The sequence below is a fragment of the Daldinia childiae genome (genome assembly GCF_008694065.1).
Source record: "Daldinia childiae strain JS-1345 chromosome Unknown Scaffold3, whole genome shotgun sequence".
In the NCBI taxonomy this organism is placed as follows: domain Eukaryota; kingdom Fungi; phylum Ascomycota; class Sordariomycetes; order Xylariales; family Hypoxylaceae; genus Daldinia; species Daldinia childiae.
Window position 1 is genome coordinate 5882767 of NW_022984644.1, and position 13520 is coordinate 5896286.

At 47.2% G+C, this 13520-nt stretch overlaps 2 protein-coding genes across 3 annotated transcripts; both read left to right on the forward strand.

Annotated features, from left to right (window-relative positions):
- Positions 1-295: 295 nt before the first annotated feature.
- Positions 296-3310, forward strand: GL218_04313 (uncharacterized protein; the record flags this gene model as incomplete). Of its 2 annotated transcripts, none has more annotated exons than XM_033580909.1 (1): positions 296-3310. In XM_033580909.1, the coding sequence occupies one exon, from the start codon at positions 296-298 to the stop codon at positions 3308-3310; it is 3015 nt and encodes a 1004-aa protein (XP_033436142.1). The 2 variants fall into 2 exon arrangements, with proteins under 2 accessions (XP_033436142.1, XP_033436143.1); XM_033580908.1 differs by having other exon boundaries at positions 1457-3310.
- Positions 3311-4547: 1237 nt separating this feature from the next.
- GL218_04314 (Serine/threonine-protein kinase RAD53) lies at positions 4548-12852 on the forward strand (the record flags this gene model as incomplete). Its single annotated transcript, XM_033580910.1, has 7 exons — positions 4548-4584; positions 4651-5360; positions 5421-5705; positions 5765-8349; positions 9709-10993; positions 11048-12482; positions 12548-12852. 7 exons carry the CDS (start codon positions 4548-4550, stop codon positions 12850-12852), a joined length of 6642 nt encoding a protein of 2213 aa, XP_033436137.1.
- Between the last annotated feature and the right edge of the window lie 668 nt (positions 12853-13520).

Sequence of the window (13520 nt, forward strand, 5' to 3'; positions counted from 1 at the left end):
TCCCATCCCATCCGCGGATTACCTTGGTATACCTGGGTACCTTGGCTTTGCGCACCCTGTCCGAAGAAAAGGGCTGTGCTTGTGCTTGTTCATTCACAGACTAAACAATGGCTTCTACAAGTGAGTGGACAAGCATCCATTTATACTTCTTTCTCCTTCCTTCGAGTCACCAAGTCCTTCTGAAGATAGCGATAAAGATCAAAAGCTACTAAACGAGGACGAACCTTCAAGCCACGAGCTCGTAGCAAACCTTGATTCATCCCACCAATCTGAGAACACTAAAGGCTTAGCCTAAATGTTCTCTGCAAGGTCGCGGCTTGACCGCTTGTCATCCTTCTTCCCGTCACTAATCAGTCCTCAATCTCCAGACTCTCCTACGGGAGCTTTTCATCGTAAACCGCTACCCGATCAGTCCCCTGTCAAAGACAGGCCCCCGAGTCTACCGAGCCTACCCCTGGGGTCAGGGTCACTTGAAGAGTCAAGAGACGGTTCTTCAAGATCAAATTCAAATGACCTCTCCGATAATACCGCTACACTTCAGTCCATTCCAACCGACAGTAGAGATTCCTCCGAAAATGACGCCACAAGTTCTGCTCCGAACAAGTTACATAAATCAGCGCCGGTAACGGACAAGGCACCGCCATCTGATGCCGATGACACATTTTCTGCTCCTCAACGGGGATCAACTTTTCATTTCTTCGAGTCCAAGTCATCCCCACGGCTCAGGAAGGACCAGAGACGGCGAAGTAGCTCTGTTGCAAGTAGCAGTCATAAAACATCAAATTCTCAGACCAATTTAGGGATACCTCAATCGGGTTCGCCAACCCCTGAATCGAGAGTCCGAAGCGTGTCTGCACAGCCACCTGTTACAAGACCGGCCCCGGGTTCGGGCTCGGGGAACCTGACGGTCTCCGCAGCTGCGCCAGCCGCGCCCCGTCCAGGGTCAAGTAATGGAGGCGAAAGTCCAACGCGAGAAGCGGAACGGCGAGGGCGCCTGAGAAGAAGCTGGCTACCAGGAGCAAGGTCAAGGTCGCATTCGCGGAGCCAAACAAAGACGATTAATACGTCAGCGGCATGGATACTTGGGCAGAATACGGATTATAATACATCATTCCTCGCAGACGGAGAAAAGGTCCCAGAGTTGTGGAACGAGAATGGAAATGTGTTGATCTACTTGGATGCCAAAGGAAGTGGCGGAAATGCCTCTTTTAAAGTCCCTTCGTTTGTAGTGGATTATTCACTGGTATTCGTCGAGCTTATGGAAGCCGAGATGACATCGCCTACTAGCTCAGGAAGGAGTCGTGCCCGCAGTTTTACCGGTCGAGATAGTCTGTCTGTCGATGATGCAACACGAAGAGTTCAGTCACCCACATTGTCCGAACCAGAGGTATATGGGGAGTCGCGTCTCTACCTTCCTGTGTCCATGTCCGATCCAGGTCATAGGTCACAGGCAGACATGGAGCGACTGATATCAATTCGAAATATGTTTGCGTTTTTGACTGGCCAGCCGCTGGTGTGTACCAAGGAACAGTCAACGCTCTTCAGCGTCTTCATTAACATATCCAGCTTACTCAAGGAATTCGAGTTCACAAACGCTGATGGGTCGACTTTTGGAGATGCTGTTGAAATGAGCTTTGGCTTTTTTATGGACCAGATGGGCCTTGCGGACGTGAGACATAGCAGGGAGAAGACGATAGAATCGCTCATTCTAGGTGAACGGATGCGCTCAATGGCCCTCTACAATGAAGCGTTTACTCACGCCGTGGGCAAATACTCGGCAATTAAAGACTTGAATTCGCCGTTATGGGAACAAATTTCTGTTACCACTCGCGAACGACTGGAACGCGCATATATCGAACTGGTGAACCGCCAAAATGGAGTCAATAATAGACTGGAATCGTTCGAATTTCCGGCCTTATTTTCTGGTGTCGCCAACTCGACGTCCCGTTCAGAATACAAGGAGGTCAAATATCATACCTGGAGAAGATCTTTCGGCCGCATGAGACAATTTGCCCTTAATTATTACAAATCTACTTTTGGGAGTTGGCCACCAAAGGCCCGCAGCAAGAAAAATCCATTTACTGAGAGCGGTTTGAATCGGCAGGTTTTGAAGATAATGTACTCGGACTTCTGCGCGCTGTACGATCTGCTCGTTGACCGCGAATCACTAACAACACGAGTAATTGATCAAAACGCAGATGAGACTACCAGTCACAAGAATCCTCACCTGTCGGCTATGCGCAGGGTCCTTACAGAATTTGATCAATCCTCGCCTCCTGTACTCCCTCCAATTCCATTCGATCTTCCTAAATTGCCTGACATGACCAGTGTTCAGGAGAACTTCTACGAGCTCTCTGCCAAGGAACAAGCACGGTTAGGTAATAACTTGCAGGAATATCAGACGCTCTTGATCTTAAACAAGGCCTACGATTTCGAGACATACAAGTTGGACATCCCGTTCCTCAAGGAGTTCAAGGAATTTGAACACAAAGAAGCCAAAGGCAAAACGGCCGCGGAGATGGCAGATCAACGTCTCGGCTACTGGCTATTCCTATACGTAATTATCCAGTCGCTTCCGATGCTGGTAGTGGATGCTCCCGGTTTACAGTTCACGGAAGGTGTCGAATACTTCCTCTGTCAGCCACCAAAGGGTCAGGCGCCATGGATAGAAGATGCGCCGGCAGTGCGCAAGAGATGGTATGAAGTGGCCGGCGGAGGTGGTTTGGTTGAGCTTTCAACCGATGCCGTAGAGTTTAGTATCGAGGGCATCTACCACCGTAGCCACTGCTGGCTAGTAGCTAAAGGCTGGGAGGTTGGAGAAGATATCGGTCCTATGATACAACAAGAAAGTCTATCACCACTGCCACCGCCACAGTCCGTTTTTGCCGATATGGATCCAGGCGTATCAGCAAGCCCGCCGCCTCTGGTCAACCGGAGCGAGTCTCCCCAAAGTGGCCCACCTGGTCTGGCACTTAGACAGAGAACTGGCTCACCAGGCGGTAGGAATCCTAACTACCGAAGTAGCGTAGCTTTCGGGCTTGAGCCCATCCCGATGCCTGAAGATGACTTTTCAATGCTAGGGTCGCGAATCTCCAGTGCTAGAGGCCCGTCTCCGGTTCCACGGCCGGTCAGTACCATGATGAGCCGTAGCAGATCTTCGGGTAATTTACATGGTCTCCCAGGTTCTCCTGTTCAAGCACCTCAGGATTCGCGGAATAGTTCAAGGCAGGGCTCTGTAGGAGGAAGCACTTTTGATGATATTCTAAAGGACATGGAGAGAAAGCCGAAGAAGAAGAAGGGCTTTTTCTGATTTTGCTGGATTACGATTTACGATTTTCTACTTCTTTCCTAGGGAAACGGGATTTATCTTGAGACAGAAGCATGCATGGTTTGAACATTGACCTATAATGGGCATATACAGGAGATCGGAAAAAAAATTATACATATATAGTAATACTTGCATAAAACGGATTCCGACGCCATGTTCGGTTTCGAGTACGTTTGTCGATTTGACTAATAAGCATATCATTATTTAATCATCTATGCCCTGAACAGGGGTTTGTTAACTGTGCCTCATCAAGTCAGCTGGATTGATGTCACCGGGTGACGTATGGCTTCGATAGTCCCATGGAATGTAGGTACCTATGATGTTGAATTCTAATCTAAGTGTTTGCTTTAGGTACCTAGGTAGGTAGTCCAGGGTGTTAGATAGCGTCAATATAAAAATGAGGGAACGGATAGAAATATTATACGCGTATTATACAAAACTTCAACATCTACATCAACTTTTAATGTGACGCGTAGGTGGTAAGTGGTAGATAGTAGATAGTAGATAGTAGATAGTAGATGTCGCTGGCGGGCCTACCCGACTTTTACAAACGATTGGCTGCACAACCTATTCCAGAAGAAGAATAGTACATAATCTCCTGTGGGGTAAATTCTTAAGGTACATACCTAAGTAAGTGGCACTGGGTGCTAGGTGGATTCAAGGTGGGTTGCCTTCTGCTTCTTCTGGTTGGAGTGGGCAGCCGCACTTAATGCTACCTACCGCGTGCATCCGCCTGAGGCTGTCGTGCACTTTTAACCTTTTATCTTAAATCTTTCTAACGAGTCCCTGTGATACCTATTACCTCAAACCCTTTCCTCGAGGTTCTGTTTTTCTGTTTTACATCTCATCTGACCAGCGCTAACGTTGCCATTACAACCAATTTGTCATACTCATCCAAATCTCCATGTGTACATATTAAAACGAGTTAGACTTGTATGTAAAACGTTCACAGTTGAATGTTTTGATTCACAGTTTGCTCGCAATCTATAACTACCGACGGCGCAACCATAAAAATACCTATTTAATCTCGTCGCCTAAAATGCAATCGAGTTCCCTCTGAATGACCACGACCTGTTATATACAAAGGCTTTCGAGCAAGTTATTCGGGCTGGGTGTTTCAACGTAATAATTGCGAACCGGCTGCCTGAACTGTGTTTCGCGCAGTCGGTGTGAACAACAATTCTTGAGGGCCAGCACCTGCGCATTCTCAATATTCCCAATGGACCCAAATGACGACTCGCAGGCCACCCAACCAGGTCAGTTTCTACATTATCCTATAGCTACATACCATTAGCGATAGTCTCTAACTCCTTCATTTATAGCTACTCAGAATGCCTTAGATCCTAGGAGATTTGGGAAGCAGAACTCGGGCTTCTCAGATGAGGACATATCCGATATAATATGTTTACTCTATCCTAATTCCGACAGCGCCAGCCGCGAGGTTCAGAGGATCGCGTCCTCGTCCGAATACGCCCACCACACTGCTGGAAGGTACACCGCTGATGCCATAGACTCAGACCTATACCTAGAAGACGATGCTCAGGACTTTGGACGAACTCGAGGGATTGGCGACCATGCCCTCGTAATCAAACTGTCGTCAGTTCTCAAGGATCCGCGTCTAGGATTTACCTTCGGTCGCAACCGAGCGCGGTGTGACCTTTGCTTTGACTATGACCCGAGCAGAAGGCTTAGCAATATTCATTTTCGCATATTTGCTAATAAGTATGGCACCGTCATGTTAGAAGACCAATCAACAAATGGCACTGTCGTAGATGGCAAATTGCTTCGAAAGCGGGCTGATCCACAGAAGCCAAGCCAAACCAACCCGACTAAGAGGACTCTGGAGAGTGGATCTACCATCAAGATCGTCATGCATGACACTTCGAAGGATCTTCTCTTTCTCGTGCGCATTCCCCGTCGCGATGGCGACCATGATGTAGCTTATAGAAGGAAACTCGGTGCCTATCTACGGAGAGCTCAGGGGCAGGATGATGATGCCAACAGGACTATAGGCCCCGGACCGAGTGGCCATGTAAGACAGCATCCCCAAATAGTGAATGGTATTACATACATTGATACTAATTCTGAATAGGTTAACCTTTTCCCACCTCCGAGGAATAGGACCGGCACTAAAGATGAGCCTTGGGAGACTACGCAAAGCCATCCGCGCCTACCCCGTGAGTGGCGTGGTGGTGAGAAGTACGCGCGCGTTGGTGTCATCGGGAAGGGGGCTTTCGCTACCGTCCACAAGGTTACTTCGAAATATGACGGCTCGCCATATGCGGCGAAAGAGCTAGACAAGCGCAAGTTTATGAAGAATGGCGTTCTAGATCAGAAAGTCGAAAATGAGATGAAGATTATGCAAAAGGTTCACCACGTAAGTAGCCTCTTTTCATCCTATCTTGGTTTCTCCAATTCATCTAACCCGAAATTAAGGAAAATATTGTCCAATATATCGAGCATTTCGATTGGGATGCGCACCAGTTCTTCATCATTATGGAATTTGTTCCAGGTGGTGACCTGGGAAAGTATATCCTGGAGCATGGCCCGATAGCAGAGCCTTACGTTAAAATTATGGCCGAACAGCTGCTTGATGCACTTGGGTATCTCCATGAAAATAAGATTACTCATCGCGACGTGAAGCCTGACAATATTTTAATACACTCGACGAATCCACTCGTAGTCAAATTAACGGATTTTGGCTTGTCGAAAATGATCGATACCGAACAGACTTTCCTTAAGACGTTCTGTGGAACACTTCTGTACTGCGCTCCTGAAGTGTACAGCGAGTATTCATCTTATGATGATAATGGTAGACGAACCCAGAGAAATAATCAGAGACAGGTTGACAGGGAGAGATACGATCACGCGGTAGACATATGGTCTCTCGGGGGTGTTTTATTCTATGCTCTCACCGGCAGTCCACCTTTTCCTGTTAAGAACGGGGTCACATACACGGAACTTCTCGACCATATCATTAAGATACCGCTTAACATCACACCCTTATCACGGGCCGGTATAACCAGCAATGGTATTCACTTTCTACTAAGGATGATACATGTAAGGCCAGAAACCAGGGCGACTGTTCTGGAACTACAAAATCATCCATGGATTGTAGGGGAAACTAGCTCTGTCAGCGTGGTCTCCGACGATAAGGACTTGGGACAGGCGGCCTCGCAGCTTAGTCTCGACGACAGGCAAACGGCACAGTTTACCGACGATGCCTTCAGGGAACCAGAGCCTGATTTCTCTGTAGAATACGAATCCGAAAAAGAAAATTATACATTTGGGCAACACCGCCCAAATCGACTGTTTGGGGAAGTAAATAATTCGGTATTGGGTAGTTCTGGTGCCATCGGAGAGGATCATCTGAACCTCCCAGTCTCAGACACGAATTTTAGAGAACCCGATGCGCTTGAGACCGAGATTCTCGATAGTTTCGAGGAATCCGAGAATCTTTCTACTCCGAGGCAAAAAGGTCGCATAAGTAACGATGTCCTGTCACCTAGCAGAGACCCTCTGAGGAGTAATTCAGAGAGTATTATACTAGGTGCACATTCCCAAAGCCTTGGTGGTGCCTCGTCGATTCTTGGAAACTTGAACGTGAAGTCGCTTGCCAATGGTGACCTAAACCTCCGGTCCAGAACTGCCGACTTGACCACAAGTAAAAGAAAGCCCGCATACGATACTAGCGACGAATATGAAGCGGGCGAGACTTGGATAAAGCCATCATTCAAGAGACTCAAATCTTTAGGTGATATTGATACTTCCGAGACTGAAGAGGATGAGCTCCGCTTGCTCGCTTGCGTTCCCCAGGTTGTGAAGAACGAGTCGGGTCGCCAAATTGACTATCCACTACCTAAGACAACATTTTGGGATAGTTCAAATAAGCACACGTGGCATTTAGACTATCCTGAAATGACTCATCTCCAGTTCAACGCATTCGAGCTCGCTGCTCAGAAGAGGAATGAAGAGTTTGGGCCGAGGAAATCGCGCCTTTGGGACCTCGCAATGAGGCACTTCCCACCCACGCACAACCGAAACCCTCCCAAGGATGGAGGAAGGGTTCTGGTATTACGACCAGCTCTACTTAAGCGAGATAACCGGTTTGCTGATGAGATGCATGGCTCGCCCATGCCCCACAAGGCTTCGACTCTCGTCGATGATGATTCTGAGTCGATTCCAGATACGCTACCACCAGAAACTCAAACCACACCACCAACGCAAGCCCCCGAGCTACCGCAGGCGGTCGCAGCATTTTATTCGACCGAAGGATCATTAGTGTCAGGAATATCAATCCGTCTAAACGACCCCGTGATGTCGTGGGGACGGGATCCTAACAACACGGTTGTTTACGAGCCAGTCGTTGAGTCTAAGGTTCCTAAGAATGCATTCAGAATAATATTATGGAGAGACGGTTATGCTGCTTCTTTGGGCGATTTCCGTCCATGGGATCCGGCTCGCCCAACGAATAACCGCACGATGCGAGCTTCGCCTGAACCAGATTCATTCGCTTTTTATATATCAACTAAGGCGACGAATGGGATACGAATCAATAACTATCCTTTACAGGCCAATGAGCCAAAGGATAGCACGGCCGCTTGTAAATACTGGATGAAGCTGTACCACGGAGACACTATAGTCTTCTGGGGATCCGACAATATTCACAGTCAGGCAAAAGTTACATTCGAATGCTACTGGGGAGGGTCATCGGGTCTTAGACCGGCAAATGAGCTTCCGGCCTGTGTTCCTGAGGCTCAGGCCCGCAAGCTTGATCGTCTCTGGCCTAAAGCTGTGACTACGCTTCACTATGATAGAATCAAGGCTGAGGCACAGCGCGATCAGGAAATGAGGATGCAAAGCATGGACGAAGAAGTAGAACGCAGCCGGATTTTCGAAAATAAGCGTGTTGACGCGGTGAGGATCCTTGCTTCGCGTGCTTCTCGCATGTCTTCACCAGCTAGCTCAACTCCCTCAACGGTGAGAGCGATGCCTCAAGCACTGCATACTATACCATCATCGTATATACAGAGCAGTGGATATAACTAGCGTTTACCCACCCCGGCGCTCTTGGAATTCTCTGCGGCATCTCGTTAATGAAGGAATATACGGTCTCGACATAGTTGAATATGTCAGATACAAGAAGCTATATCCCGATGCCGTTCTCCGCACTTATAGATGTTCTAGCTAAAACTATAGTGCCAGGTTAATGCACCTCCAATAGGAAGGGCCCCCCTAATCTGGAAATGGGAGAGTATTTATAGTGTCATCATCCTTGTAGGTATGATCCGTATGGGTATATGATGGCGGGAAAGGACATAGAGGGACATGTACACGCATACTTTATATACCTTGGGGAGCTCATAAAGAGTTTATACAGCGTGGGACTCCTAGAAGGATGATATGTGTTAAATTAGGTATATCTACATGGTCCAAGTCCCTCCATTTGGGGGATGCTGCTCGACGAATATTTTAATAATAACAATTATTTATTAGGAAAGTTCTTAATAGCTTCCAGTTGACTAAAGCTGTGCAGTCTGAGCTTACTTATATATTAAGTACCTACACGTATAAAGGATACATGTAGGTACCTAAGGTAAGTACACCTACGCGTTTTCATCCGGAAACTGACACGTCCAAGTTACAAAGTAGCGGCGAAGGAGAGACGGTGTCGATAAGCACAGGTGCCCTTGTATGTAGCTGCCCTAAAAGAAGTAGAAGTAGCGATAATGAAATAAACTTAAGGTGATGCAGAGTTGATCGTATTTGTCCGCCTAAGGTGGATCATTTAATTGCCTTTGTTGCCGAGGAAACTTAAAGTTAAATAGGTAACGGCAGTAAAACTCCAGCTTTTATCTTCAACCTTGTTGCCTCGATCCGCACCGTTATTTTGTTACCTTTACACACACACAACAACAACATCCACACGCCACAACATGTCTATTTGACGGCTATCGTACCCTTTACCCGATTGCGACATACTTGCCAACCTTTTTTCGCACATCGTTTCGCACATCGCCGTCTGCTTAGATGGATTCGTACTAATAATATGCCGATTGGGCTTTAATGTTACCTGCGTCTATGGCCTCGATCAAGATGTTTTCGCCGGTAGGGCAACATCCTTCTAGGTAAGTATTTGTTATTTTCTACTCTAAACAGGACCGCGCCTAGGTAATTCCAATAGACGATCTCTGGATTATCTCAAACCCAAAAGTCTTAGAAATTATCAAGGCATCATTTGAAATGGACAATATCAGTCCATCATCTTAACCTAGTGCGCATAAATGTTATTAATACCAAGCTTTCGCGTTCAAATCCATTCTAACATACTGCTTCTTCACACCACATCTATCACAAAACTCTTACTGACACGACAATAGGGGCAGTAGCTCTCAATCAGAGATTTTAGGATCGCAACAAGGATACAACGACGTTGATGATGAGATCTACCTGTCTGGATCCAATAGCATCTATATCACTAAGACTAAGGGCGGAAGGCCTGCGTTGGCTCGCAAGAAGCATGACAGGCTGCCAGAGGACTTTGGATTCGATCTTCTTGGCCAAAACATGGGTAACTCATCTCGCGCAGATGTAGAGAAACGGGCTCGTCGCCACAGGAGCTTCTACTCTCAAGGTTCGGGATTTGCTTCACCTTCAACTTCAAGCCAACCTCACACGCCACAAACTTCATTCAATAACAACAACCAAGCTCGCGGATATGGAGCCTCTCCAGCTGGGACAGTGCGTAAAAGTAGTCTTCGATCTGCTTCATTTTCTACTCCTGAACGTATCTATCGTGTCGAAGAGAGCCCGCGTAATGGTAACACATACCATGACAAAGTGTCCGGAACAAGAGATCCGAACCAGATGCCTACGAACTCCAGTCTTCCAACACAGCAAATCCCTATGTGGTCTTCACCACATACACCTGTTTCTCCGTTATCACCGACTTCATTTTGGAACATGAAACCCAGTGGCAACGGCACACTGACCGTGGAGCCCATGCAAGGTCCTTCGGCTGATCTACCTACTAACCCTCGAGTATATATCAATACCCAACTCCCTGACTACGGTGGCCTTCGAAGTCTGGGACAGAGACACAGGCAGAGACAGTCTCCTGATGTGGCACCAACCACTCAACATGTACAACCCCCGGTATACATGGCTCCTCAGTCTACAGCAGTGAATTCGTACTTTCAACCTCATCAGTATACTGCTTTGTATCCAGAACCTAAGTCATCTACTTTCCCAGTCTACGGATCCATGCAGATCCCCTTTCCTGCTTTCCCGCTTTCACCAACAACACCCCCGGCAAATTTATCACCTGACGAGAGCAGCAAAGCAGCCTCAAGCAGCACTGCAAGGTTCATCCCTAGCGAAGCTAAGGAGTTCGAGGAGCATTATAGTGCAACTATGAAATCTCAAGCACAAGGAACAAAAATTGACGAAGGCAAGAAAGAAAAGGGAGCAATAGCAATAGAAGAAATTAGCAAGTATATACAGCATGTCCATATTTGCGGAGCTTGCGGGAAGAAGCGGTCTAGGGGATATCAACGAGCACATCCGTTGAAGAGAGGCGAAATACCGACCCGAGACTATTGCCGTAAATGTCTGCACCATGCTCTCAAGGACAACGATACTACAGATGACGCTCTTATGAGCAACGTAAGTCGAGAAATTTACCCTAAAAGAGATTGTAATGCTGATGCTAGCCTATAGAATACCCGTGAATCTCTACGCCATACTGGCTACGAGACGGCTGACACGATCCGCGAGGATAAGCCAATGGATGCAAAGACCTGGCGTAGCCGTAAGCTGAAGAGAAGACCAGCACGCCTTAATTTAGCACCGATGATCTCATCCCAAAGAGCCACTCGAGCGGATTATACGGAGCTGCCCTTGTCAGTATCCTCAGGAGAAGAGTCGGATTTCAGCATCTCACCACCTATTCCTATCCCAGGCCCTAAGGAATATCACCATCGAAACAAGCGCGCGGTATCATCTCATAAAGAACCCCGACACAAGGTCAATATCAATATATCTACTTCTAAGCTTAAGACGTCTCGGGATCGTCAAGTGAGTCCCTCGGGCGAGGATGGCAGATCTACTTTGAAGAATGCTGCTCGTGCTAAGAGCTCCAACATGACAGCCAATAGCGAACTAAAGGGAACAGCAGAGACGAGCTCAGGACTTGGTCAACATGAAGGCTCCGGCAGAGTCTATGGCAGTAGTATTGAGGTCTCATCTCAAGCTACTGCCTCACCAAAGAGGCGTACCAGAGTTCCACGGCAGAATGTTCCCAAAGCAGTTTCTGAGACGACTCCTAAGGTTTCCGCAGTGGGCATTCCCACATTATCGGAAGCTGCTTCTCTAGAGGGTGAGGCCCATGACAAAATGTATAAGAATATAAATGACGATTTCGAGCGTCTCAGCTTTTTCAAGGAAGTCCAGGAGTTCAAGAAAAACTACTCTAACCTTGAAAGCGATAATCCTCGTGATAAGTGGCCAGCCCGCGAGGGTTATGATTCGGCTAAAGAAAACAAGCCTGTTCACAATAGAGGACCTAAGATTTACAGCCATAGCCGAGAGCGACCGAACATGGGCGCAATGCCCGACTTTGAGCAACCCGACGGAAGTCTAGGATTTCGTTGGCACGGATATTCTAGTCACGAACAAATTGGTCGCTATCAAGACAAACCTGAAGTACGTCAAGAATTTCAAGGACATATAGGCCATACAGCGGAAGCCGAGTCGGACACCCCGGATACTCCCACATGGCCGTCGACACCAACTTCGACGGACTTACCGTATGGTAACGCGGCCTCTATCCCGGTTTTCACGGACGACTACTGGGGAAGGGGTGAGGAAGATGAGGACTGGGCCGAAAATAGCGCACGAAACTTGGCCGAGGAAGAACTGGCATCCGCCGGTAAGCTCTTTGACGACTTGGCAGGTGGTAACTGGGGTGAATCTCGTACATCCTCCTTTTTCGTTCCCACATTTGTGACTCGCACTGAGATCTCTGTAGAGTCTTTTCGTTCCAATGAAGAGAAGAACGGTGCCACTGCTGATACTTCAACCGTTACTTACCAACTAGCTGAGACTTCGGAAACGGGAGAGGATGTCGACCGAAATGGGTCGACAAGAACATTTCGTAAGTTCATGGCAAAATGATCTTGGCTCTCCATAAACTAAATGGATAACTAACTATGTGCGTAGGAACCTTCAAGCAGGAGAATGGAGATCGTAACCGCACCTGGATGCCACCGTCGTACCACGATATCTGGCAACGACCTGATCGATCCGGCCGACATGAGGCTTCAAGGAAGCAACAGAAGAATACAATGTATCACTTCGATGAGAGAGAATCTGGCAGCTCATTCGACCCGATGCCCCCGGACCCAGCATCCTCCATGGCTGGCCATACGGGACACTCAACGGAGAATATGCCGCCCAGCATGTTTGACTACAACCAATCTACTACCAGCGGAGGATGGCATAATCACCTCTCGTCGCGACACTGAAAGAAACTTTGGACTTTATTGCCACTGTTGTAAAACTAATCAACCCACTGTTATCCTGTTTACACTCGCACACTTGCACATCAACAATTAATTGATGGCCACAACACTTATTCTGTTCGGATATTATGCCTATGCTGGCAAAGACGAAGATTTGATCGTAAGATCATCGTGGCCTGTTAACAGCACCTGACTTGACCACTCATACACGCACCTACATATACGTATTTATGTTACGTTGGATGGACCTAGGCGGTCTTATGAGTTGGAACGAAGGAATTGGACAGACAGAACGACACTTTTTGCAACTATTAGAGCTCGCTTTTGCTCTTCGTTTGAAGGATGTAGAAAATTGTACTTGTACCCCTAATGACGCTTGTAAGAAGCATGGAAATTAAGTTTCAGTTTGCAGATAACTAGCACAGTTAGTTAGTTAGATACGTTGTTGTTTTTTGAACCGAATTGTATGTATGTCGTCACTGTCACTACTGTTGAGTTCGATGCGCTTTTGCACGTAAGAAAAGAGATAGTTAATTCAATTGATATCTCATAATCAAGAGAGTATCTCTCCGATTAAGGAGAATCGAATAATAATGTCTGACTTTTTAAAAATCACAATCCAGAATTCTAGTCTGGCTGTACTATACATCTAATCTAGCCTTGGTAATTAA